The 17,059-nt window shown below is 42.3% G+C and overlaps 2 protein-coding genes across 50 annotated transcripts in view; one reads left to right on the top strand and one right to left on the bottom strand.

Annotated features, from left to right (window-relative positions):
* CEP63 (centrosomal protein 63) overlaps nt 1–5,987 on the bottom strand; it is a 126,263-nt gene extending 120,276 nt beyond the window's left edge. For 13 of the 48 annotated variants that reach the window (XR_013413573.1, XR_003727114.2, XM_077991509.1 and 10 more), the window contains exon 1: nt 5,348–5,719. Coding sequence is in view for 13 of the 48 variants with exons in the window: in XM_077991501.1 (XP_077847627.1) it covers nt 2,268–2,305; nt 5,406–5,681 (314 nt within the window). In the remaining 35 variants the exon portion in view is untranslated. Of the gene's footprint in view, nt 1–2,267; nt 2,306–5,347 lie in introns of all 48 variants that reach the window. The other 35 variants (XR_013413576.1, XM_077991510.1, XM_077991514.1 and 32 more) reach the window with 9 other exon arrangements.
* On the top strand, nt 5,907–14,756 carry ANAPC13 (anaphase promoting complex subunit 13). 2 transcript variants are annotated; one of them, NM_001190866.1, is made up of 3 exons: nt 5,907–5,941; nt 9,510–9,635; nt 13,722–14,344. In NM_001190866.1, exons 2-3 carry the CDS (start codon nt 9,537–9,539, stop codon nt 13,845–13,847), a joined length of 225 nt encoding a protein of 74 aa, NP_001177795.1. In that variant the 5' UTR covers nt 5,907–5,941; nt 9,510–9,536; the 3' UTR covers nt 13,848–14,344. The 2 variants fall into 2 exon arrangements, with proteins under 2 accessions (NP_001177795.1, XP_014987551.1); XM_015132065.3 differs by lacking the exon at nt 5,907–5,941 and adding an exon at nt 6,388–6,561 and having other exon boundaries at nt 13,722–14,756.
* The last annotated feature ends 2,303 nt before the right edge of the window (nt 14,757–17,059 follow it).

Genomic DNA, 17,059 nt, shown 5'->3' with positions numbered 1-17,059 from the left:
GCTCTATGGTTGTGTCAAATATACCATGGCCGATAAACTATGGCTGTTCCCAATGAACAATCAGTATTACTAAGCATTTTCCAGAAAGGGTCCTAATTAAACTGATACCAGTAAAAAGATATTAGAGGAACTTTTCAAAATATTAACGTTTTAAAAAAATTGTCCAAACTATAGTTCAAAATCCAGGAAGAACAATGAAAGTCTGAGAAATAGGAGTACATAAAAACAAACTTTTATATGAAAAAACGCCTGGCTCAAGCCTGTAATCCCAGCACTTTGGGAGGCCGAGGCGGGTGGATCACGAGGTCAGAAGATCGAGACCATCCTGGCTAACATGGTGAAACCCTGTCTCTACTAAAAATACAAAAAAACTAGCCGGGCGCGGTGGCGGGCACCTGTAGTCCCAGCTACTCGGAGGCTGAGGCGGGAGAATGGCGTGAACCCGGGAGGCGGAGCTTGCAGTGAGCCGAGATCGCGCCACTGCACTCCAGCCTGGGTGACAGAGTGAGACTCCGTCTCAAAAAAAAAAAAAAAAAAAAAGAAAAAACGCCATAAGCAAAGCTAACAGACAAATGACAACAGTACCTGAAAGTTTTACCACAAAAGGTTAATTACCCAAATATATAAGGAGCTTATAAAAGACTAGCGAAAAAAATCTACAGAAACATGGGCAAGAGGTATAAAGAAGCAATGCACAGAAAAATACAAATGACAGTAAAAACATGAAAAGGTAATCAACCTTGCTCATAAGAGAAATATAAATTAAAACTACACTAAGTTACCCTTTCTTCTGTACCAGATTAACCAAAAATTAAATGTTTGATAATATACTCTGATGACAAGACTGTGGGACAACAGGCACTCATATACATTACAGGTAAGAATGCAAAATGAATACAACTGCTATAGAGGAGACTTTGGTAATACCTAACAACTGATGTAGGCATTTACCCTTTTATCCAACAATGCTACCTTTAAGAATCTATCCCATGGGCTCATTGGCAAAAATGCAAAACAACATATCCACAGGGATATTCACTGCAGGACTATTTGTAATAGCAGAAAATAACACAAGTGTCTATCAAGAGGGGACAAGTTAAATATTCATCCACCAATGGAGTACTATGAAACTGTAAAAAGGAATAACAATCTCTACATACTCCTACGGAGGGGATCTACAGGACATATATTACTAGGTGAAAAACCCAAGATGGAAACAGTATACATAATGACACATTTTACCTAAGAAAGAAAGGTGTGTTTGTCCATGTACATTTGCTTCTAGGTATGTGTTTTTTTAATGGAAGGATAGACCCAAAACTAGTAAAAACAGTATCTGTAAGGAAGGAAAATAACCAGAGTGGAAGAAACAGAGATGAAAGCTAAATTGTTTTATGAGTTCTTGTTTTATGGGTACTTGTTTTATGGGAATTATGCTAGGTTTTGCATATAATAAAACAAATCAAAATGGGGAAAAAAGCAGTACTGAAAAATTGGAAACAAAATAAAATAAATCAACTACCAACTAGATATCAATTTGACAGGCTAACTATACAATAAATTACTTCATATGCCTTTAAAATACAATAATTTTACTATACACTTCCCTAGAGACATATAAAATAAGGATAAAAGAGAATTGCAAAGAAATCCTAAGCACTGTTCAGGAATCATACTGATAAAAAAATAGGCTGTTAACTTGAAACCATTATATATAACATAGGATGAGGAAAAAAACTAATTCTATTAATGGCACTAGGTACCAAGATTCAGCAAAAAAGATACAAACATAAATCAAACGTGAAAAAACTGAAAAATTAAATTTAAATTTTGGAAATTTAAATATTAAATGTTGGAAACAATGTGAACTCTGCATATTTGTGGTTTTTTTAATGTATATTTCCTAACTCTGGCCACTATAAATCCTAGAACCAATGATTAACATAGTAGCAAGAACACTTCTCCTACCTAGATAGACTGTGGTCTCCAAATACTATCTCAGACTCAAAAGAACCAGGGTTCTTTGGAGACCAGAAATCTATAAATGAGCCAGGAAAATTATTTATCAGAAAGCAAGGAAATTAACAAAGCTATTGGTCATATCAAATGGAACAGGAGCCAACTTTAAGGAGCTCCCACTGGCCAAAGATGAAACAATTTGAGCATTAAAAACACAATTGCCATATGTTGAAACAGTTTAAATATATTATAAAGTCTATAAGTTCATGATGATAGGTTTACAAAAAGGCAAAAACCCTCATGGTTACCTTTGGAGGTTGCTAGGCCACCAACTCATTACTGTGGTCTGAAAATAGAGGGAAAGAATTAAGCATTTTTCTTGCCTTTCCTGTGCAAATTGTATTTCAGGGTAGTCAAACAGCTGGTAAGGGAAAGTTTTCATAAAAGACTCTCAGCTAACAAATACTGAAGAAACAACAGAAATAGATAATCACCACGTTGCATCTCTAATGCAGTAACGGATACAGGCAATATAACCCCACAAAAGAACTTCACCATTAAGTGAAAGAATCTTGGGGAATTTCATTATGGGTGGATGGAGCTAACTACACCTAAACTCAAAATAATATTTAATGTTAACATCATTAAAAAAAAAAACAAAAAAAACCTCAAGACACTGCTTCCCTGATAATTAATGAAATAGGAAGTGTATTGCATTACCTATGAAATTTTCTGCCCAACCCCCCAACTACCCCACCAAAAAACAAAACAAAAACAAATATAAAGGTGAAATCTGATCAGGCTTCTAAAGCAGGGTGCTCGATAGAACTTTCTGCAATTATGAAACTATTTTATAACTGCACTGTTCAAAAAGTAGCCACTAGGCAATCTGTAGGCGCTTGCCACCACGCCCGGCTAATTTTTGTATTTTTAGTACATACGGGGTTTCGTCATGTTGGTCAGGCTTGTCTCGAAACTCCTGACCCCGTGATCTGCCCGCCTCGGCTTCCCAAAGTGCTGGGATTACAGGCATGAGCCACCGCGCCCAGCCTAGGAACTGAATTTTTAATTTTATTTCACTTTAATTACCCACAGCTGGCTGGTGGCTACAATACTGGACAGTGCAATTCTACATCTAACTACTGGTTTAGAGCAGTGGTCCCCAGCCTTTTTGGCACCAGGGACCTGTTTCACGGAAGAAAATTTTTCAACACGGACAGGGTGGAAATAAAAAATTTTGTAAATATCTTTTTGTTAACATTCATATGAAATGTTTTGGGGGAGGAATGGCCAAACCACTTTTTATTTATTTATTTATTTTCTTTTTTTTGAGATCCAGTCTCACACTGTAGCCTGGTCTGGAGAGCAACGGTGTGATCTCAGCTCACTGCAACCTTCGCCTCCCGGATTCACGTGATTCTCCTGCCTCAGCCTCCCGAGTAGCTGGAATTACAGGCGCACACCACCACACCCGGCTAACTTTTTTGCATTTTTAGTAGAGACGGTGTTTCACTATGTTGGCCAGACTGGTCTCGAACTCCTGACCTCGTGATCCGCCCACGTCAGCCTCCCAAAGTGCTGGGATTACAGGCGTGAGCCACCGCACCCGGCCAACCACTTCTTCAGTAATATGAATAATACACATGGCAAGGGTTAGGGGCATGGTTTCATGATGAAACTGTTCCACCTCAGATCATGAGTCATTAGTCAGATTCTCATAAGCATGCAACCTAGATCCCTTGCATGCGCAGTTCACATTAGGGTTCATGCTCCTAGGAGAATCTAACCCCACAGCTGATCTGACAGGAGGCAGAGCTCAGTTGGTAGGTAATGCTCACTCGCCTGTCACTCACCTCCTGCTCTGTAACCTGGTTCCTAACAGGCCACGGACTGGTAGTGCTCTGCAGCCCCGGGTTTGGGGGCCCCTGGTTTAGAAGCCATAAAGGCAACAGAGATACCTGTTAAAGGATACTGTGCAATGTAATCTGCTAAATTTAGAACTGTAAGGAAAAATAGGGGCTAATCCCATAGCTATAGCTATGAGGGAACTGCTATAGATTAAAAGATGTCAAATATGCATCACCCAAACACAACAGGCAGATCCCTGTGGGATTTTGGTTCAAACAAGCTAACTGCAAAAAAGACATTTAAGAGAGAGTTGAAGAAATCGTAATCTGACTGGACATTGACATTAGAGAATTTTTATTAATTTGTGTATGTGTAATGACAGTAGTGTGGCTTTGCAAAACTGAAAAACCTAGCTCCTGACGGGGGCGGGCAGGGGACTAAAATAACATAAAGATCGGAAATTCAGTTCCTGAAACCTTGTGTCAATGTTGGCTTTAGCTGAATTCCAAATCAAGTTGACATTTTTTGAAAGCAGGAAGCAATGACAGAGTGGACTACTGATGCTGTCACCATCTGCCAGCACAACGTAAATTAGAACAGAAAGGACTAAGCAAAGGCATTCCACCTTTTAAAGAGAGAAAATGGCATCAGTACAATCAACATATACAATTTTTACAAACAACTTTTAGAGTTGCATCTACATACATTTTAAAAGGCAGTGTGCCTGTTTATAAATCTCTACCCCATTTTAGTTTCAGAGCCTTTTTTACTACCCTGATCACTGATCATGCCACAGTCAAAAGGCAATCTCAAAAATTAATCTAAAAATAGTACTGCATTCCAAATAAGAAAATATATATACTTTGTTTTACTATTAAGCTACAGCTAACAGAAATCTAATCAACGATCCTTATGATTTTCTCTTACCTAAAAAATAAACGCAAGCACGTGAGGAACTGTATAAATACAGAGCATCTACCCTACAATACTGCTTTATAAAAGAATAAATTCTTTTAATAAGTTTAACCGGACATAAAGCTCAGGGAAAACTACTTTGTGCATATTAGTGTACGGTGCTTAAACTATACAAGATGACTAGTCTCTGACATCATACACATCTTTACTCTCCTGATGTCGTATACGACATAAAAAAAACCACATTATAAGCCTAAATGTACTGTCTTCAAGTATCTCCATGATTAAAGTGTTCCTAAGAAACCGTCCTTGTTTCTTTCTATCCCTGATCTGTGTGCATGGAGCAGTTAGTTCAGGGTTCTCCAATTTCAGTCCACGATTTCTGCCATATTTCCGTACCTGCTGTACTAAACATAACCGTTTACACCAACTCACTATTTTAAAAGCTGCCAACCTTAACATGCCACCCTAAATGAGCGGGTCCCCTTGTGCCGTGAATGAAGTAGTCCTAACAGCGCTAGCTAAACAGCAGCCCTGGCCGGGAGGCCGCACAGGGGTCCCTCCGCTGAAAAGAAAGGTGGGTCCGCCGGGAAAGGTGAGTACTGGGCGCAGCTCGCCCGCCCACCTGGCTACTCTCCGAAGCGCCCCCAGCCACCCGGCCTCCGAGGAAACGCTGTGACCACCTGGCGGGGCCGAACCGCGCGCCGGGCTGCGCCATGCCGGACTACGCCGGTGTGCAGGGCATAGCGGGCCAGGCCGAGGGACGGGGCTCCGGGGCGGACGCGAGCCGGCGGGGAGGCGCCTGGTGGTTCGCAGACTGTTGCGCGAACCGGCCGCAAGCCATGAGGCCGCGAAGCCAGAGTCACCAAGGCAGCCTGGGCCGCCTCCGGACCAGGACGCGCTCGCCCCTTGCGCTTCCGTCTTGCGCACGGGCGGTTACACGGCTGCAGCAAGCGCATCCCTCAGCCTTCCCGCCGTTACCTCGGGCGTGCACTGCGCACGCGCGCCACCACTAAGCTTACGTCCAGCCTCAGCAGTCGGAGCGTTCGTTCCGCCCACTGCCCCCACACTTTTAATAATTGAATCAATGTCTTCTCCAGACTTCCCCTGCACGCGAGCAAATGGACTCACCCACATCCGGGAATCCGAGAAAGAGCGTGCAGACACGTGATGCGGGGCGTGGCAGGAGGAAGCGTCTGCCGCGCTGGGCCGCGTAACGGTAAGGGTTTGCAGCGCCCCCGGCCTAGGTTTTGGAGGCGCGGGAATGCGTTCGTGGCTCAGTGTCGGACTTCCCCCTATTTCCATCGGCCGAGGCTGTCACTTTACGCTCATAACCGTTTTCTTTACTGCACGCTGTGTCGGGAGGAAAGGGACTTGCTTGGCACCCCAGACCTCCCCGTCTCCGCTTCCACGTTTGGTACATCCTGCGTCAGGCCGGAAGCCGCGGCTGAGGGGCGGCCTCTCGTACAGTGTGGTGGCCTGCGAGGCTCATTTCTAGCAAGGAACAATATTTTCCCGCTTTGACCTTACAGATACATGTTTACAAAGCTATAATGTATAGAAATGGATAAGACATGTCCCTGTCCCGGGAAACGCAGGCACTGCGTGTCTGGAAAGACATACATCTGGGCTGTTTGACAGGCTACCTAGTTGGTGCCATGCTCTGTGCTTAGGGAACTATGAGATCCCCGGTGGGTACTGGGACCGCGCTCAGCCTGAGGTTTGGAGGCGGCCTCCTACAGGAAGCGACTTGAGACCTGAGATTTTTAGACTGACTATGGGTTCGCTGGAATAAAAAGGAAGAAACAAACAGCATTGCAGGCATCGGGACTGTCACGTGTAAGAAAAGTTTGTTCAGGAAACAGTGGTCGTATTGTGTGACGAGTATTTGGGACGGTGGCTGTGCCTTGGGCATTGATTAGATTATCTTGTTGCTTTCCATCCTTCCAGCCCCTTAAGAGTGAAGGCACCTTCACGCCTAACCCCGGAAATGGGATGTTGACCTCCAAGAGCTGACGCCTGCGTTGATCTTGAAAGGAAGAGTGGCATTAGTGATGTGGAAAGGGGGGTTTTAACTGTCAAGGCTGGAAAATGTGACAGGGTTTGAGGTGTTTGGAGAAGGGACAGGTGAAAAAGATTGAGGCCAAATTGTAGAAAGATCTACTAAGGAATCCTGGGTACAAAATGTACACATAACAGTTGGAGACAATAATACCTGAGCAATTGATCACAAAGCTTGTTTAGTAGATTTAAGTTAGGACAAGAAGCAAGAGTTCAAGGATAGAAGGCCTACTGAAGCTCGAGTGATCTGAGAAAACCTTACTAAAAGGTGGAAAACCTATGTGGGCCTGGGAAAGTCAGGTTTGGATCAGCTGAGGAAAGTGAAAAGGGTATCCCAGGAGACACAGCAGCAAGGACAAAGGAGTAGCAGCAGGAAAGTGGGGAGCTCTTATAAGACAGGGACTTCAAAAGTATAACCAAAACTTCGTCTTGCTTTGAGTTATCCACTGGGTAGTAGGGGGTTAATTATTGAGTACTGGATTAATTAAGCCCTCACCTGGCTCACCGGTGACAGAAGTAGCAGGGCGCGTTTTGCTTAAGTTTTGCCCAGATCTTTTAAACCCTTTCCTACACACCAATCTGTGTATAATTTTTGCCAAGGTGTTGGGGATATCTTGCAGTTATCCTATGGGGGACATCTGTGAGCCTTTTTTTTTTTTTTTTTTTTTTTTTGAGACCAAGTCTTTTTTTTTTTTTTTTTTTTTTTGAGACGGAGTCTTGCTCTGTCACCCAGGCTGGAGTGCAGTGGCCAGATCTCGGCTCATTGCAAGCTCCGCCTCCCGGGTTCATGCCATTCTCCTGCCTCAGCCTCCCGAATAGCTGGCACTACAGGTGCCTGCCACCACGCCCGGCTAATTTTTTGTGTTTTTAGTAGAGACGGGGTTTCACCGTGTTAGCCAGGATAGTCTCGATCTCCTGACCTCGTGATCCGCCCACCTCGGCCTCCCAAAGTGCTGGGATTACAGGCGTGAGCCACCGCGCCCGGCCATGTGAGCCATTTTTACAAAAACTTCCACCTGCCTTGGCCCAAACCTCAGCATTCTTAGGCACAGGAGCTCATGAACATACTGAGATAACACTAAAATGGACTATGGGAAGGGACCAACTACAGACCTGACACAAATCCTCAAGGCAAGACGATGTCTGAAGTTGACCTTGTAAAGGAAAAGGCTTCCTTCCTTAAAATAGCACCCAGGCTGAGCTCTGAAAAAAGCACCTCAAGATGGTGGGTTCCACCCCGCCCCCGCCAAAATTGCTTATTGTGTGAGTCTCCATAGTCTCAGAAACAGAATAACTGAGAGTACCTTTGATGCCAGTGGCTTCTGGGCTTTTTGGATTGTGACTTTGTAACAGGGAGCACCCATAGGATGACGCCTATGATGAATCAGGGCCCAACCTTGGAAACAGGGAATCCAAAAGTATCCTCCAAGCTAGCCAGCCTTTTGGATTAGAAAGCATACCACAGATAGGATGAAATTAAGCAAGGTTGTCTACTTCTGAATTAAATAATTCATTAACTAAGGACCTATTTATTCTTTGTTATCTATAAGTAATTATTAAGACTGAACTTTGTTTTTAAGTTTAAGATAATATATTATTGCTTTACAATAAATGATAGCTCTTTTCAATCTGTTCAAGTATGTTTGAATCTGTCTTGTAGAACAAGATGTATGTGATTCAAATATAGATAAGTAAATATCATTTAATATATATTGAGCATAATTTTAGAGGGGAAAACACGTTCACATACTACGAATTAGAATCCAGCGGAAAATTTTAAGTCTGGATATTGCATAACAGTTTGCTAAGCATAAAGCAAAACATAAATTAAGGTAATTGAAAAGAAATATATTGGTATCTGTGAACTCTGGTACAAAGCAGAGTTCAGTAGTAATACATTTAAATTTAAAATACAAGTAAATGGTCCCAGATCCTACACTAAGTGTGGCCCATGACTTACCATTTTAAGAAAATTGCTGGTAGGGTGTGAATTGGTCATTTGTTGGGGTTTTTATTGCAGCTTCAGAGAAAAATGGGGAATCAGCCATGGTCAAGGAGCTAAATAAGTATCCTGGCCATTTGGGCCAGAAATTAAAGGGAGTGCAGCATTAAGAATTAGAGGAAGGAACCTCCAAGGAAGGAGCTATCCCAAAGGGAAGCAGAAACTGGAGAAACCAGCAGTATGAGGTTCTACCACTGGTGTTCACCTAGAAGTGCTTTGTTCAGATCGCAGCCTGGGTACTATTTTAGGGAAGGAAGCCATTTCCTTTACAGTATGTTCATGTGACTCCTGTGCCTAAGAATGCTGAGGTTTGAGCCAGGGGCTAGAAAGGAAACTTAGCAGGCCATTATGAATCAGGGACTCATCAAAGGCATCACAAACAGGAAAAGGTGAATGTTCAAGTTAGAAGAGAAGAGCTACATTGAGATGCAACATATTAATATTTGAGGGCCTCATTTAAGAACGTGTTTCTCTCCTGTCACACTCTATGACACTGGTCTGTCAACTGGCCATGCCTGTCCAGTATACACTATAAAATATGTATCAGCTGGGGTTGTAGAGAGGAAGTATGATCAAAGTAGTCACCCAGCCCATATGAGAAAATGAACCTTTTCCCAAAAGGTAGCCCCAGACTATAAAGACTATAAAGCCTGGAGAATCCTTATAGTGGATTATAGCATCGCTTCAGTCATTGTGTTTAAAAAATAACCTCTTTGGCTTACAGATTTGATAAGATCAAAGCTGCAGGAAAATGGACAGTGAGGTTCAGAGAGATGGAAGGATCTTGGATTTGATTGATGATGCTTGGCGAGAAGACAAGCTGCCTTATGAAGATGTCGCAATACCACTGGTAGGTTATGATTTGAGCTGAGGGTGGGTTAAAGGTATTGATCTGGCAGTAACTAGTGGAGGAGGGATATCAATGGAAGATAAACTAATGTGGCAAAGAAATCAAAGCTGTGGAATTCTCTAACTCTAGAAGCCTCTGGAGAGCATCTAGTTGTATGTTTCATTTGAAGAAAGATGTGGTTCAGGGAGCTAGCATGGCCAGGTCAGTTAGGAGTCATGCCAGGACTAGAGCCCAGATTTTCTGAGCCATTGTCTGTCCACCACATGAAAACCAGAAAAACCAAATAATGAGAGTTTAATGCACAAGATGGGGAGGAACGAGAAGCAGCAGCATATGAGCTCTGTTTCTTACTTCCCTGCCTGTGGCTCATCAGTCTTTTGGCATTTTTAGAAACTCACATTCTTGGAACATACACCTATCTTGTGTTCCCTGGAAAATATTCAGAATATACCTGGGTATTCTTTTGCGTTTAGGCCAGCGGCCTTCTAGAATACTCTTTTCTTCCCTATCTTTGGAAAACTCTGCTGCAGGGAGTTTGTTAAACCTCATGTAATAAGTGATCCAAAAGGTTTGCTTATATAAATGTTTATTTACAATCCTATTTATGTCATAGAGGCCTAAAAAAGGGAAAATGGGACTGTTTTTCTTTAAAGCATGCCAGCTGCCCTGAGAAGAGTAGTTAGTATTAAATAAAATATAATTTATAGTTAGAATATCTGCTGCTGCTGTTTACAAAGAAATAAAATAGTTCATCTGTATTTTCATTTACGAATAAGAGATAGTAATATGTTCAGTGAATAATATACATATCAAATAACAAGTCATAGCTTAGTTCAAGCTTAGGGAAATAGTCAAAAGAAAGAGCATAATAAGAATTATAGATGTCATTTATTGAATACCAGTTTTATGCCATGGACTGAGGTTGGAAATATATATTATCTCTAATTCTTAAACAACCTTGTGAGGGAGGTGCTCTTAGTCCCATTTTATAGGAAAAGAATAGGATCAGAAAAGGGAACTTGCCCAAAGTCTGGTAGCAGATAAGTAGGGCTTCATATAACATATACTGAGGTCTGTGAAGTTCCAGATCCTGTCTTGTGAACTTTTGTTCATTCATTCCACAAGCATTTTTTGAAGCCTACTGTGTGCCATACGACTATGTGAACATAAGATACAGTTCCTGCTCCTTGAGGGGTCTAGAAAGGCAACACTTATAGATAAGTAATTGTGATGATATTCTAGGTGGGGGCATAAACAGCCACATCATATAGGAAGTGACTGATTGCCTGGTGGGCATCAGAAAGGCTTCTGAGAGAATGTCATGTTTAAGCTGGGTCATAAGGAAGGACCAGAAGTTTAGTGGAGATAGACAAGGGTACTGCTGCAGAGGGGCATAGATGTGTAAAGGCCCAGAGGTTTGAAAGGTTTTGGGACATGGTGAGTCATTCACTGTGGATGAAGAATACGTTTGTCACGTAAGTAGGCTGAAAAGTTGGGCTTGGATCAGACTGAGAGAGGTATTTGATACCACACTTAGACCTCATCCTCAGGAGATCCAGGAATGAATGATCTTAAAAGCAAGACTGCTATGCTCAGATTTGGCTTTTGGAAAATCGGTTTAGCAGCATTGTTAGAGATGGTGTGATATGGAAAAAGGGGCAAATGAGATGAATTGGCAAGCTATTGTGGTGGTCTAGGCAAGGGAGGAGGGCCTGAACAAAGTCAAGAAAATAAAGGAGACGTCCATTTCTGGAGAATGTTATGGCTCAGATTGGAGAACATTTGTGTGGCAGGGGATGAAGGAGAGGGAAGTTTCCCTGCTGACTTCTAGGCGAAGTTGGCTTGGCCCTGCTGCTAATCCATACCTTTCGCTTGTCCTGTCATTCTAAGGCAGTGTGTATGCCAGTTAGGATTTGCTGCATAACAAATCACCCCAAAGCTTGGTGACTTAAAAGAGCAACTGTTTATATTTCATGATTTCGTAGCTCAGCTGGGAGGGACTTCTAGTCTGTGCTAGCTCAGCTGATCCCTGCCAGGCTTGCTTGTGTTGTGCAGCCAGCCAACAGACTGTCTGGAGGCTGGGTAATCAAGGACTGTCTCACATGTCTGGCAGTTAACAAGCTGTCTGCTGGGTGATGGGGTGACTATGCCATGGTCTCTGGTATCCAGCAGGCTAGCCCGGACTTCGCAGTCTCAGGGTTCCAAGAGCAACCTGAGAGGAGACCACAGAGCTTCGTGGAGCTTAGGCCAAGAACTAGCCCACTGGCATGACAGCTTCATTCTGTTGGCCAAAATAACTCCCAGGGCCAATCCAAATCCAAGATTGGGGAAATCAGTTTCACCTTTTGATAAGAGTAGCTGCAAAGAACTAAGGGCATTTTACAGTACACCATAATGGATGGCTGGGTTTATGACACTTTTGTTTTTGTTTTCCAGGCATATATGCGATTTGATGTGTTGGCATGTATTGAACGGGACGATAGATACCAAACAAAAGACACATTATTTTAGAAAGCATACCACAGATAGGATGAAATTAAGCAAAGTTGTCTGCTTCTGAATTAAATAATTCATTAACTAAGGATACTATTTATTCTTTGTCATCTATAAGTAATTATTAGGACTGATTGCTTTACAATAAATGATAGCTCTTTTCAATCTGTTCAAGTATGTTTGAATCTGTCTTGTAGAACAAGATGTATGTGATTCAAATATAGATAAGTAAATATCATTTAATATATATTGAGCATAATTTTAGAGGGGAAAACATATTCACATACTACAAATTAGAATCCAGTGGAAAATTTTAAGTCTGGATATTGCATAACAGTTTGCTAAGCGTAAAACAAAACATAAATTAAGATAATCGAAAAGAAATATGTTGGTATCTGTGAACTCTGGTACAAAGCAGAGTTTCAGTAGTAATACATTTAAATTTGAAATACAAGTAAATGATCCCAGATCCTATACTAAGTGTGGCCCATGACTTACCGTTTTATGAAAATTGCTGGTAGGGTGTGAATTGGTCATTTGTTGGGGTTTTTGTTGCCCTGCTCCACCACTAGGGGGAGGTATCATCTACTAGTTACATTTTCAGTGTTTCCTGCCCTACCTCCATTTTTATTATAATATAGACATGTTGGGCCAGGCGCAGTGGCTTGCGCCTGTAATCCCAGCACTTTGGGAGGCCGAGGCGGGTGGATCACCTGAAGTCAAGAGTTCGAGAGCAGCCTGACCAACATGGAGAAACCCCATCTCTACTAAAAAAAAAAAAAAAAATAACAAAATTAGCTGGGAGTGGTGGTGCATGCCTGTAATCCCAGCTACTTGGGAGGCTGAGGCAGGAGAATCACGTGAACCCAGGAGACAGAGGTTGTGGTGAGCCGAGATCACGCCATTGCACTCCAGCCTGGGCAACAAAAGCGAAACTCCATCTCAAAAAAAAAAAAAAAAAAAAAAAAGACATGTTTGGTCCAAGGTCATTTTTTGGATACATTTCTTGTGTCTAAGGAATATGCCAGCAAACTAGTATTCTTTTAAAGCACGCTCCCCCAAAAGAAGATTTAGGATTGGCTCATCTCAGTGTTCCTAACCGCTAATAATAATAGCAAATATTCCTTGAGCACCAGATACCCCACACAGTGCTCAGCACTTGATCTAACCTCACCTGATCCTTACAGTAGTCTTGTGAGGTGATGGCTCTTTTTTTCTCCCATTTGCCAAGGAGGAAACAAAGGCCCCAAGGGTTTGCATACCTTGCCCAAGTAACCCAGCAAATGGGAGAGTTGTGGTCTTGGATCCTAGTTGGCTTCCAAAAGCCTCTGCCCTTAACCCTTCTGCCACGGTGCCTCCTTCACAAATGTCAGAGTCAAAATGCCCATCACTCCCTATTGAAGAAGGCCCAGGCCATGTTTGAGTGATACTTCTGATCGTTTCCTCACGTGTATGATTTTAGCTTTTTTAGAATACACATATCAGTTATGTTGCCTGTTCCTAGGAACTCACAAGCTTTAATTCTAAGTGTTCTTGAGTTCCAAGAAAATACAGAATATATTACTGTTCTGAATTTCTATTGTACCTTTTCAGAATGAGCTTCCTGAACCTGAACAAGACAATGGTGGCACCACAGAATCTGTCAAAGAACAAGAAATGAAGTGGACAGACTTAGCCTTACAGTACCTCCATGAGAATGTTCCCCCCATTGGAAACTGACACTTGGCTCCTTTCTTGTATATGGATTTTCTAAAAGCACACAGATAAAGCATGTTTTGTTTCAGTCTCCTAAATCAAATCTTTGAGTAATAAATCAGCACTCAAAAATGTATACCCGTTTAGTTTGTGGTAGCAAAGTGCGATGTGAAAATGTTCACCAGAATGAGAAACTGAGATTTCTCAGTAATGGTGAATATTTGGCTCTTTAAACCTAAAACTCTTCATTGAGTAGCTTGTATTTGAACAAGACTGGTTAAACATTTGCCTTTACTTCTGATTTTGCTTTACTGTCAAAGTTTAACACCTTCCAACTACTCATGTGTGTCCTGTAACACAGGGGATTGAACGTATGAGAGGGAAAGGCAAAGGAAAAAGGAAGCCAGATACTGGGAGAATTACTAACTTCTCATACTTCCCCACATTGAGAAGCATTCGGAGTGTATTTAGCCTGTAGGTGTTGTGATATGCAAATATTCCATTCCCTGGTTACTGGCATTCCTAAGATTCTTCATGGTATTTTCAAACTTTGGATAAATTTACAGATTAGAAAGATACCTGACAGTTACCTCTGTTCTCCCTACAACTTCCTTTTGTGCTGCTGGAAAGGATCTTTGGCTAGGTGGACCATTAGTTTTATTCAGTAGTGGCATTTCCTATTTTCTCAAAGCCCTTTCAGTTATAACCACCCCACTATGGAATCAGTATTTAGTTACACATTTGTATAAGAACCTGTATTTTGAAAAACACATTTGTGTATATTTCCTGGAATTATTTGCCTGTTAAACAGTGTCTTTCGTGTGCTCTCCCCAGATTGTAAACGCTGTAAGAAGCAGCCCTGGCTGCCTGTATCTGTATCCCTTGTTGAAACTCTGAAAACACTGAATAACTAAAATCTCTTCTCATCCTTTTTATGCTGGGTCTTTTTGTTTACTTAGCTTTTAGGAGGAAGAGGTACGTGAAAAAACAAATTAGCTTATTTTAGATTTTCAATCACAAACATGATTTTAGCAGCTATCCTATAATCCAAACACATCCAGGCTGATTTCTTCTCTTTGCATCAGTAGTTCTACCTCGAAATCATTGATCTTCAGAATAAAGACCCCAGTCCCTTCGATAGGCAAAGAAAGACAACCTAATACAAAAGAGAATTACAATATTTCAAAAAAATTATACAAGAGAAAAAGCTTTTCAAAAAATTAAAGTGCCTAGAATGCCACAGTTCTTTCACATTCTTCTTAAATGAGGATTTTACAGCTTTCTTGTGGTATGTAATCTCTGAGACACATCTAAGAACTTGACAAATGTTCATGTGAATGCTGCCTAGCCTTTCCCTGGAATATTAGTAGACCAGTAAAATATGAAAGCTATTCTTGATTTCTGCTGAACCAGAATATGATGTCTGGAATACAGCTGTTGGTTTGTGTCTATGACACTCATCTGAGAACTGCCCCCACCCCCACGAATAGCCTCTGGGCAAGTTCATAAACTCATTGTATCAGGAATTAGGTGACCTAATCTGGGCTAGTCAGATTTTTGTCAACTAGGGCTTCGAAATCTTTGTCTAGGACTGGCTTGAGGATGATGGGCACAAGAAATGCTAAGTTGCTGTTACAGGGTAGCTTTCTTCAATTGTCTCTACCAAAACACCCAAAAAGGGAAGTATCTGGAGAGGGAGGCCGAGAAGCTGTGTGGCCTATTGGTTCCTGCCAGCTTTCCAGTTTAGAGCCTGCATATTGCTTTTCTCTGTGGGAGGCACCATGGCTGGCACTGGGAATATAGCAGTGAACAAAGTAAGTATGGCTTCTCCCTTCGTGGAGCCTTTAGTTGGGGAGACAAGCATTAAACCATTAGCCATACAAACACATAATTTCAATTTGGGGCATATGCTAGGAAGGAGAAATAGAAGATGTGACTTAGGTTGGGTTCCCAGAAACGAAGCCTGAGGCAGAGATTTCTTGTGCAAGTGATTTATTGAGGTGCTTTCAGAAGAGTCCTGTGAGGTAAACAGGATAGGGCAGGGAAAGAAGCTGAGCCAAGATGTGGTTTGAGCTGACGTGTAGCTTCAGTCTGATTCGATGAGATTTCTGGACCATGATGACACCAAGAGTTTTCAGTCTGATTCGATGGGATTTCTGGACGATGACGACACCAAGAGTTTTCTCACCTTGAGGCAAGGGGTTAGGCCCTTGTACTGAGTATGAATTGGTCAGTCATTGGCTTGACCCCTCCCACAATCCCCCAGTGACAGCGTAACCTCCCAGGCATTGCCAGGCGACACGCCTCTGCAGAGTATACTACAGCTGTGAGCCTTTGACGGCTCCCCAGTAGCTGGGGAGATGGGTACTGACAGTGCTACTGCAGTATAGGATAGTGTGACTGGAGGGGATCTGATTTATATTGAATAATCCAGGGGAGACCTTGTGATTGGCAGCTTTTATAACACATAATTTGAAATACTAATTTTGTCTCTGATTTTTTTTCCACTCTCCAAGAAGTAACCAGGTCCTGTGTGCTTCCTGTTGCACAGCAGGAAGCAGACATGCTTAACAGTAACCCTAGCGCTTGTTTGGGAAGCAGGGGAGGGTGGGAGAGAAGAGGGTCTGCAGACAGGAGCCTCTAAGGAGGAGTGGAAAGCTGTGTGCCACTCGGTACCACAGTGAGATGGTGAACTTCAGAGTTTCATGGTTTGTTGGGTGCTCCAGAGGAAACCAGCACCTCAACACTGAGTCTTCCAGACGAGGCCAAAACCTCCAAGCTTGGAGCCCCCTCCTACAAGGGCCCCCTCAGACTTGGCAGTGAAGATAATAGCAACGACCCAGATAGACTGAAGAGTAGAGGTCTTTACCCATTTTTCCAGGTCATTCATGAGTGTCCTAAATGCTTGCAAGACCCTAAGAAGGGGAAGGGACACCCCAGTGACCACAGAATTGATTTCTGTTTGCAGTGCAGCAGAGTGAGGCCAAATGGACTTAATTTGCTCTGAAGAAAAGAAATATGCTATCTCTTGTACCCTCCTTGAGCTTGTGAGCCAACACCTGAAGGATGAGTAGTAGTAATAAGGGAAAGAATTGGGAGATGAGGATTGCTTACAGAGAGAGCTAACTGCATAAAGCCAGGAGGTAGAACTGGCATTATAAGCAAGGTGGGTAGGCAGATGTCTGGTTAAAAAAAAGTTTTTTCTAAGTCATTGAAAGGTTCTAACTAGAGAGAGT

This window comes from Macaca mulatta, chromosome 2 (genome assembly GCF_049350105.2).
Source record: "Macaca mulatta isolate MMU2019108-1 chromosome 2, T2T-MMU8v2.0, whole genome shotgun sequence".
NCBI lineage: Eukaryota > Metazoa > Chordata > Mammalia > Primates > Cercopithecidae > Macaca > Macaca mulatta.
This window is presented reverse-complemented; position numbering and strand designations above follow the sequence as displayed.

Bases quoted from the DNA above. Each gene is read 5' to 3' on its own strand.
- ANAPC13 (XM_015132065.3), top strand. From the start codon at position 9,537: ATGGACAGTGAGGTTCAGAGAGATGGAAGGATCTTGGATTTGATTGAT. The intron at 9,636-13,721 runs GTAGGTTATGAT...GTACCTTTTCAG, and splicing joins AAGATGTCGCAATACCACTG to AATGAGCTTCCTGAACCTGA.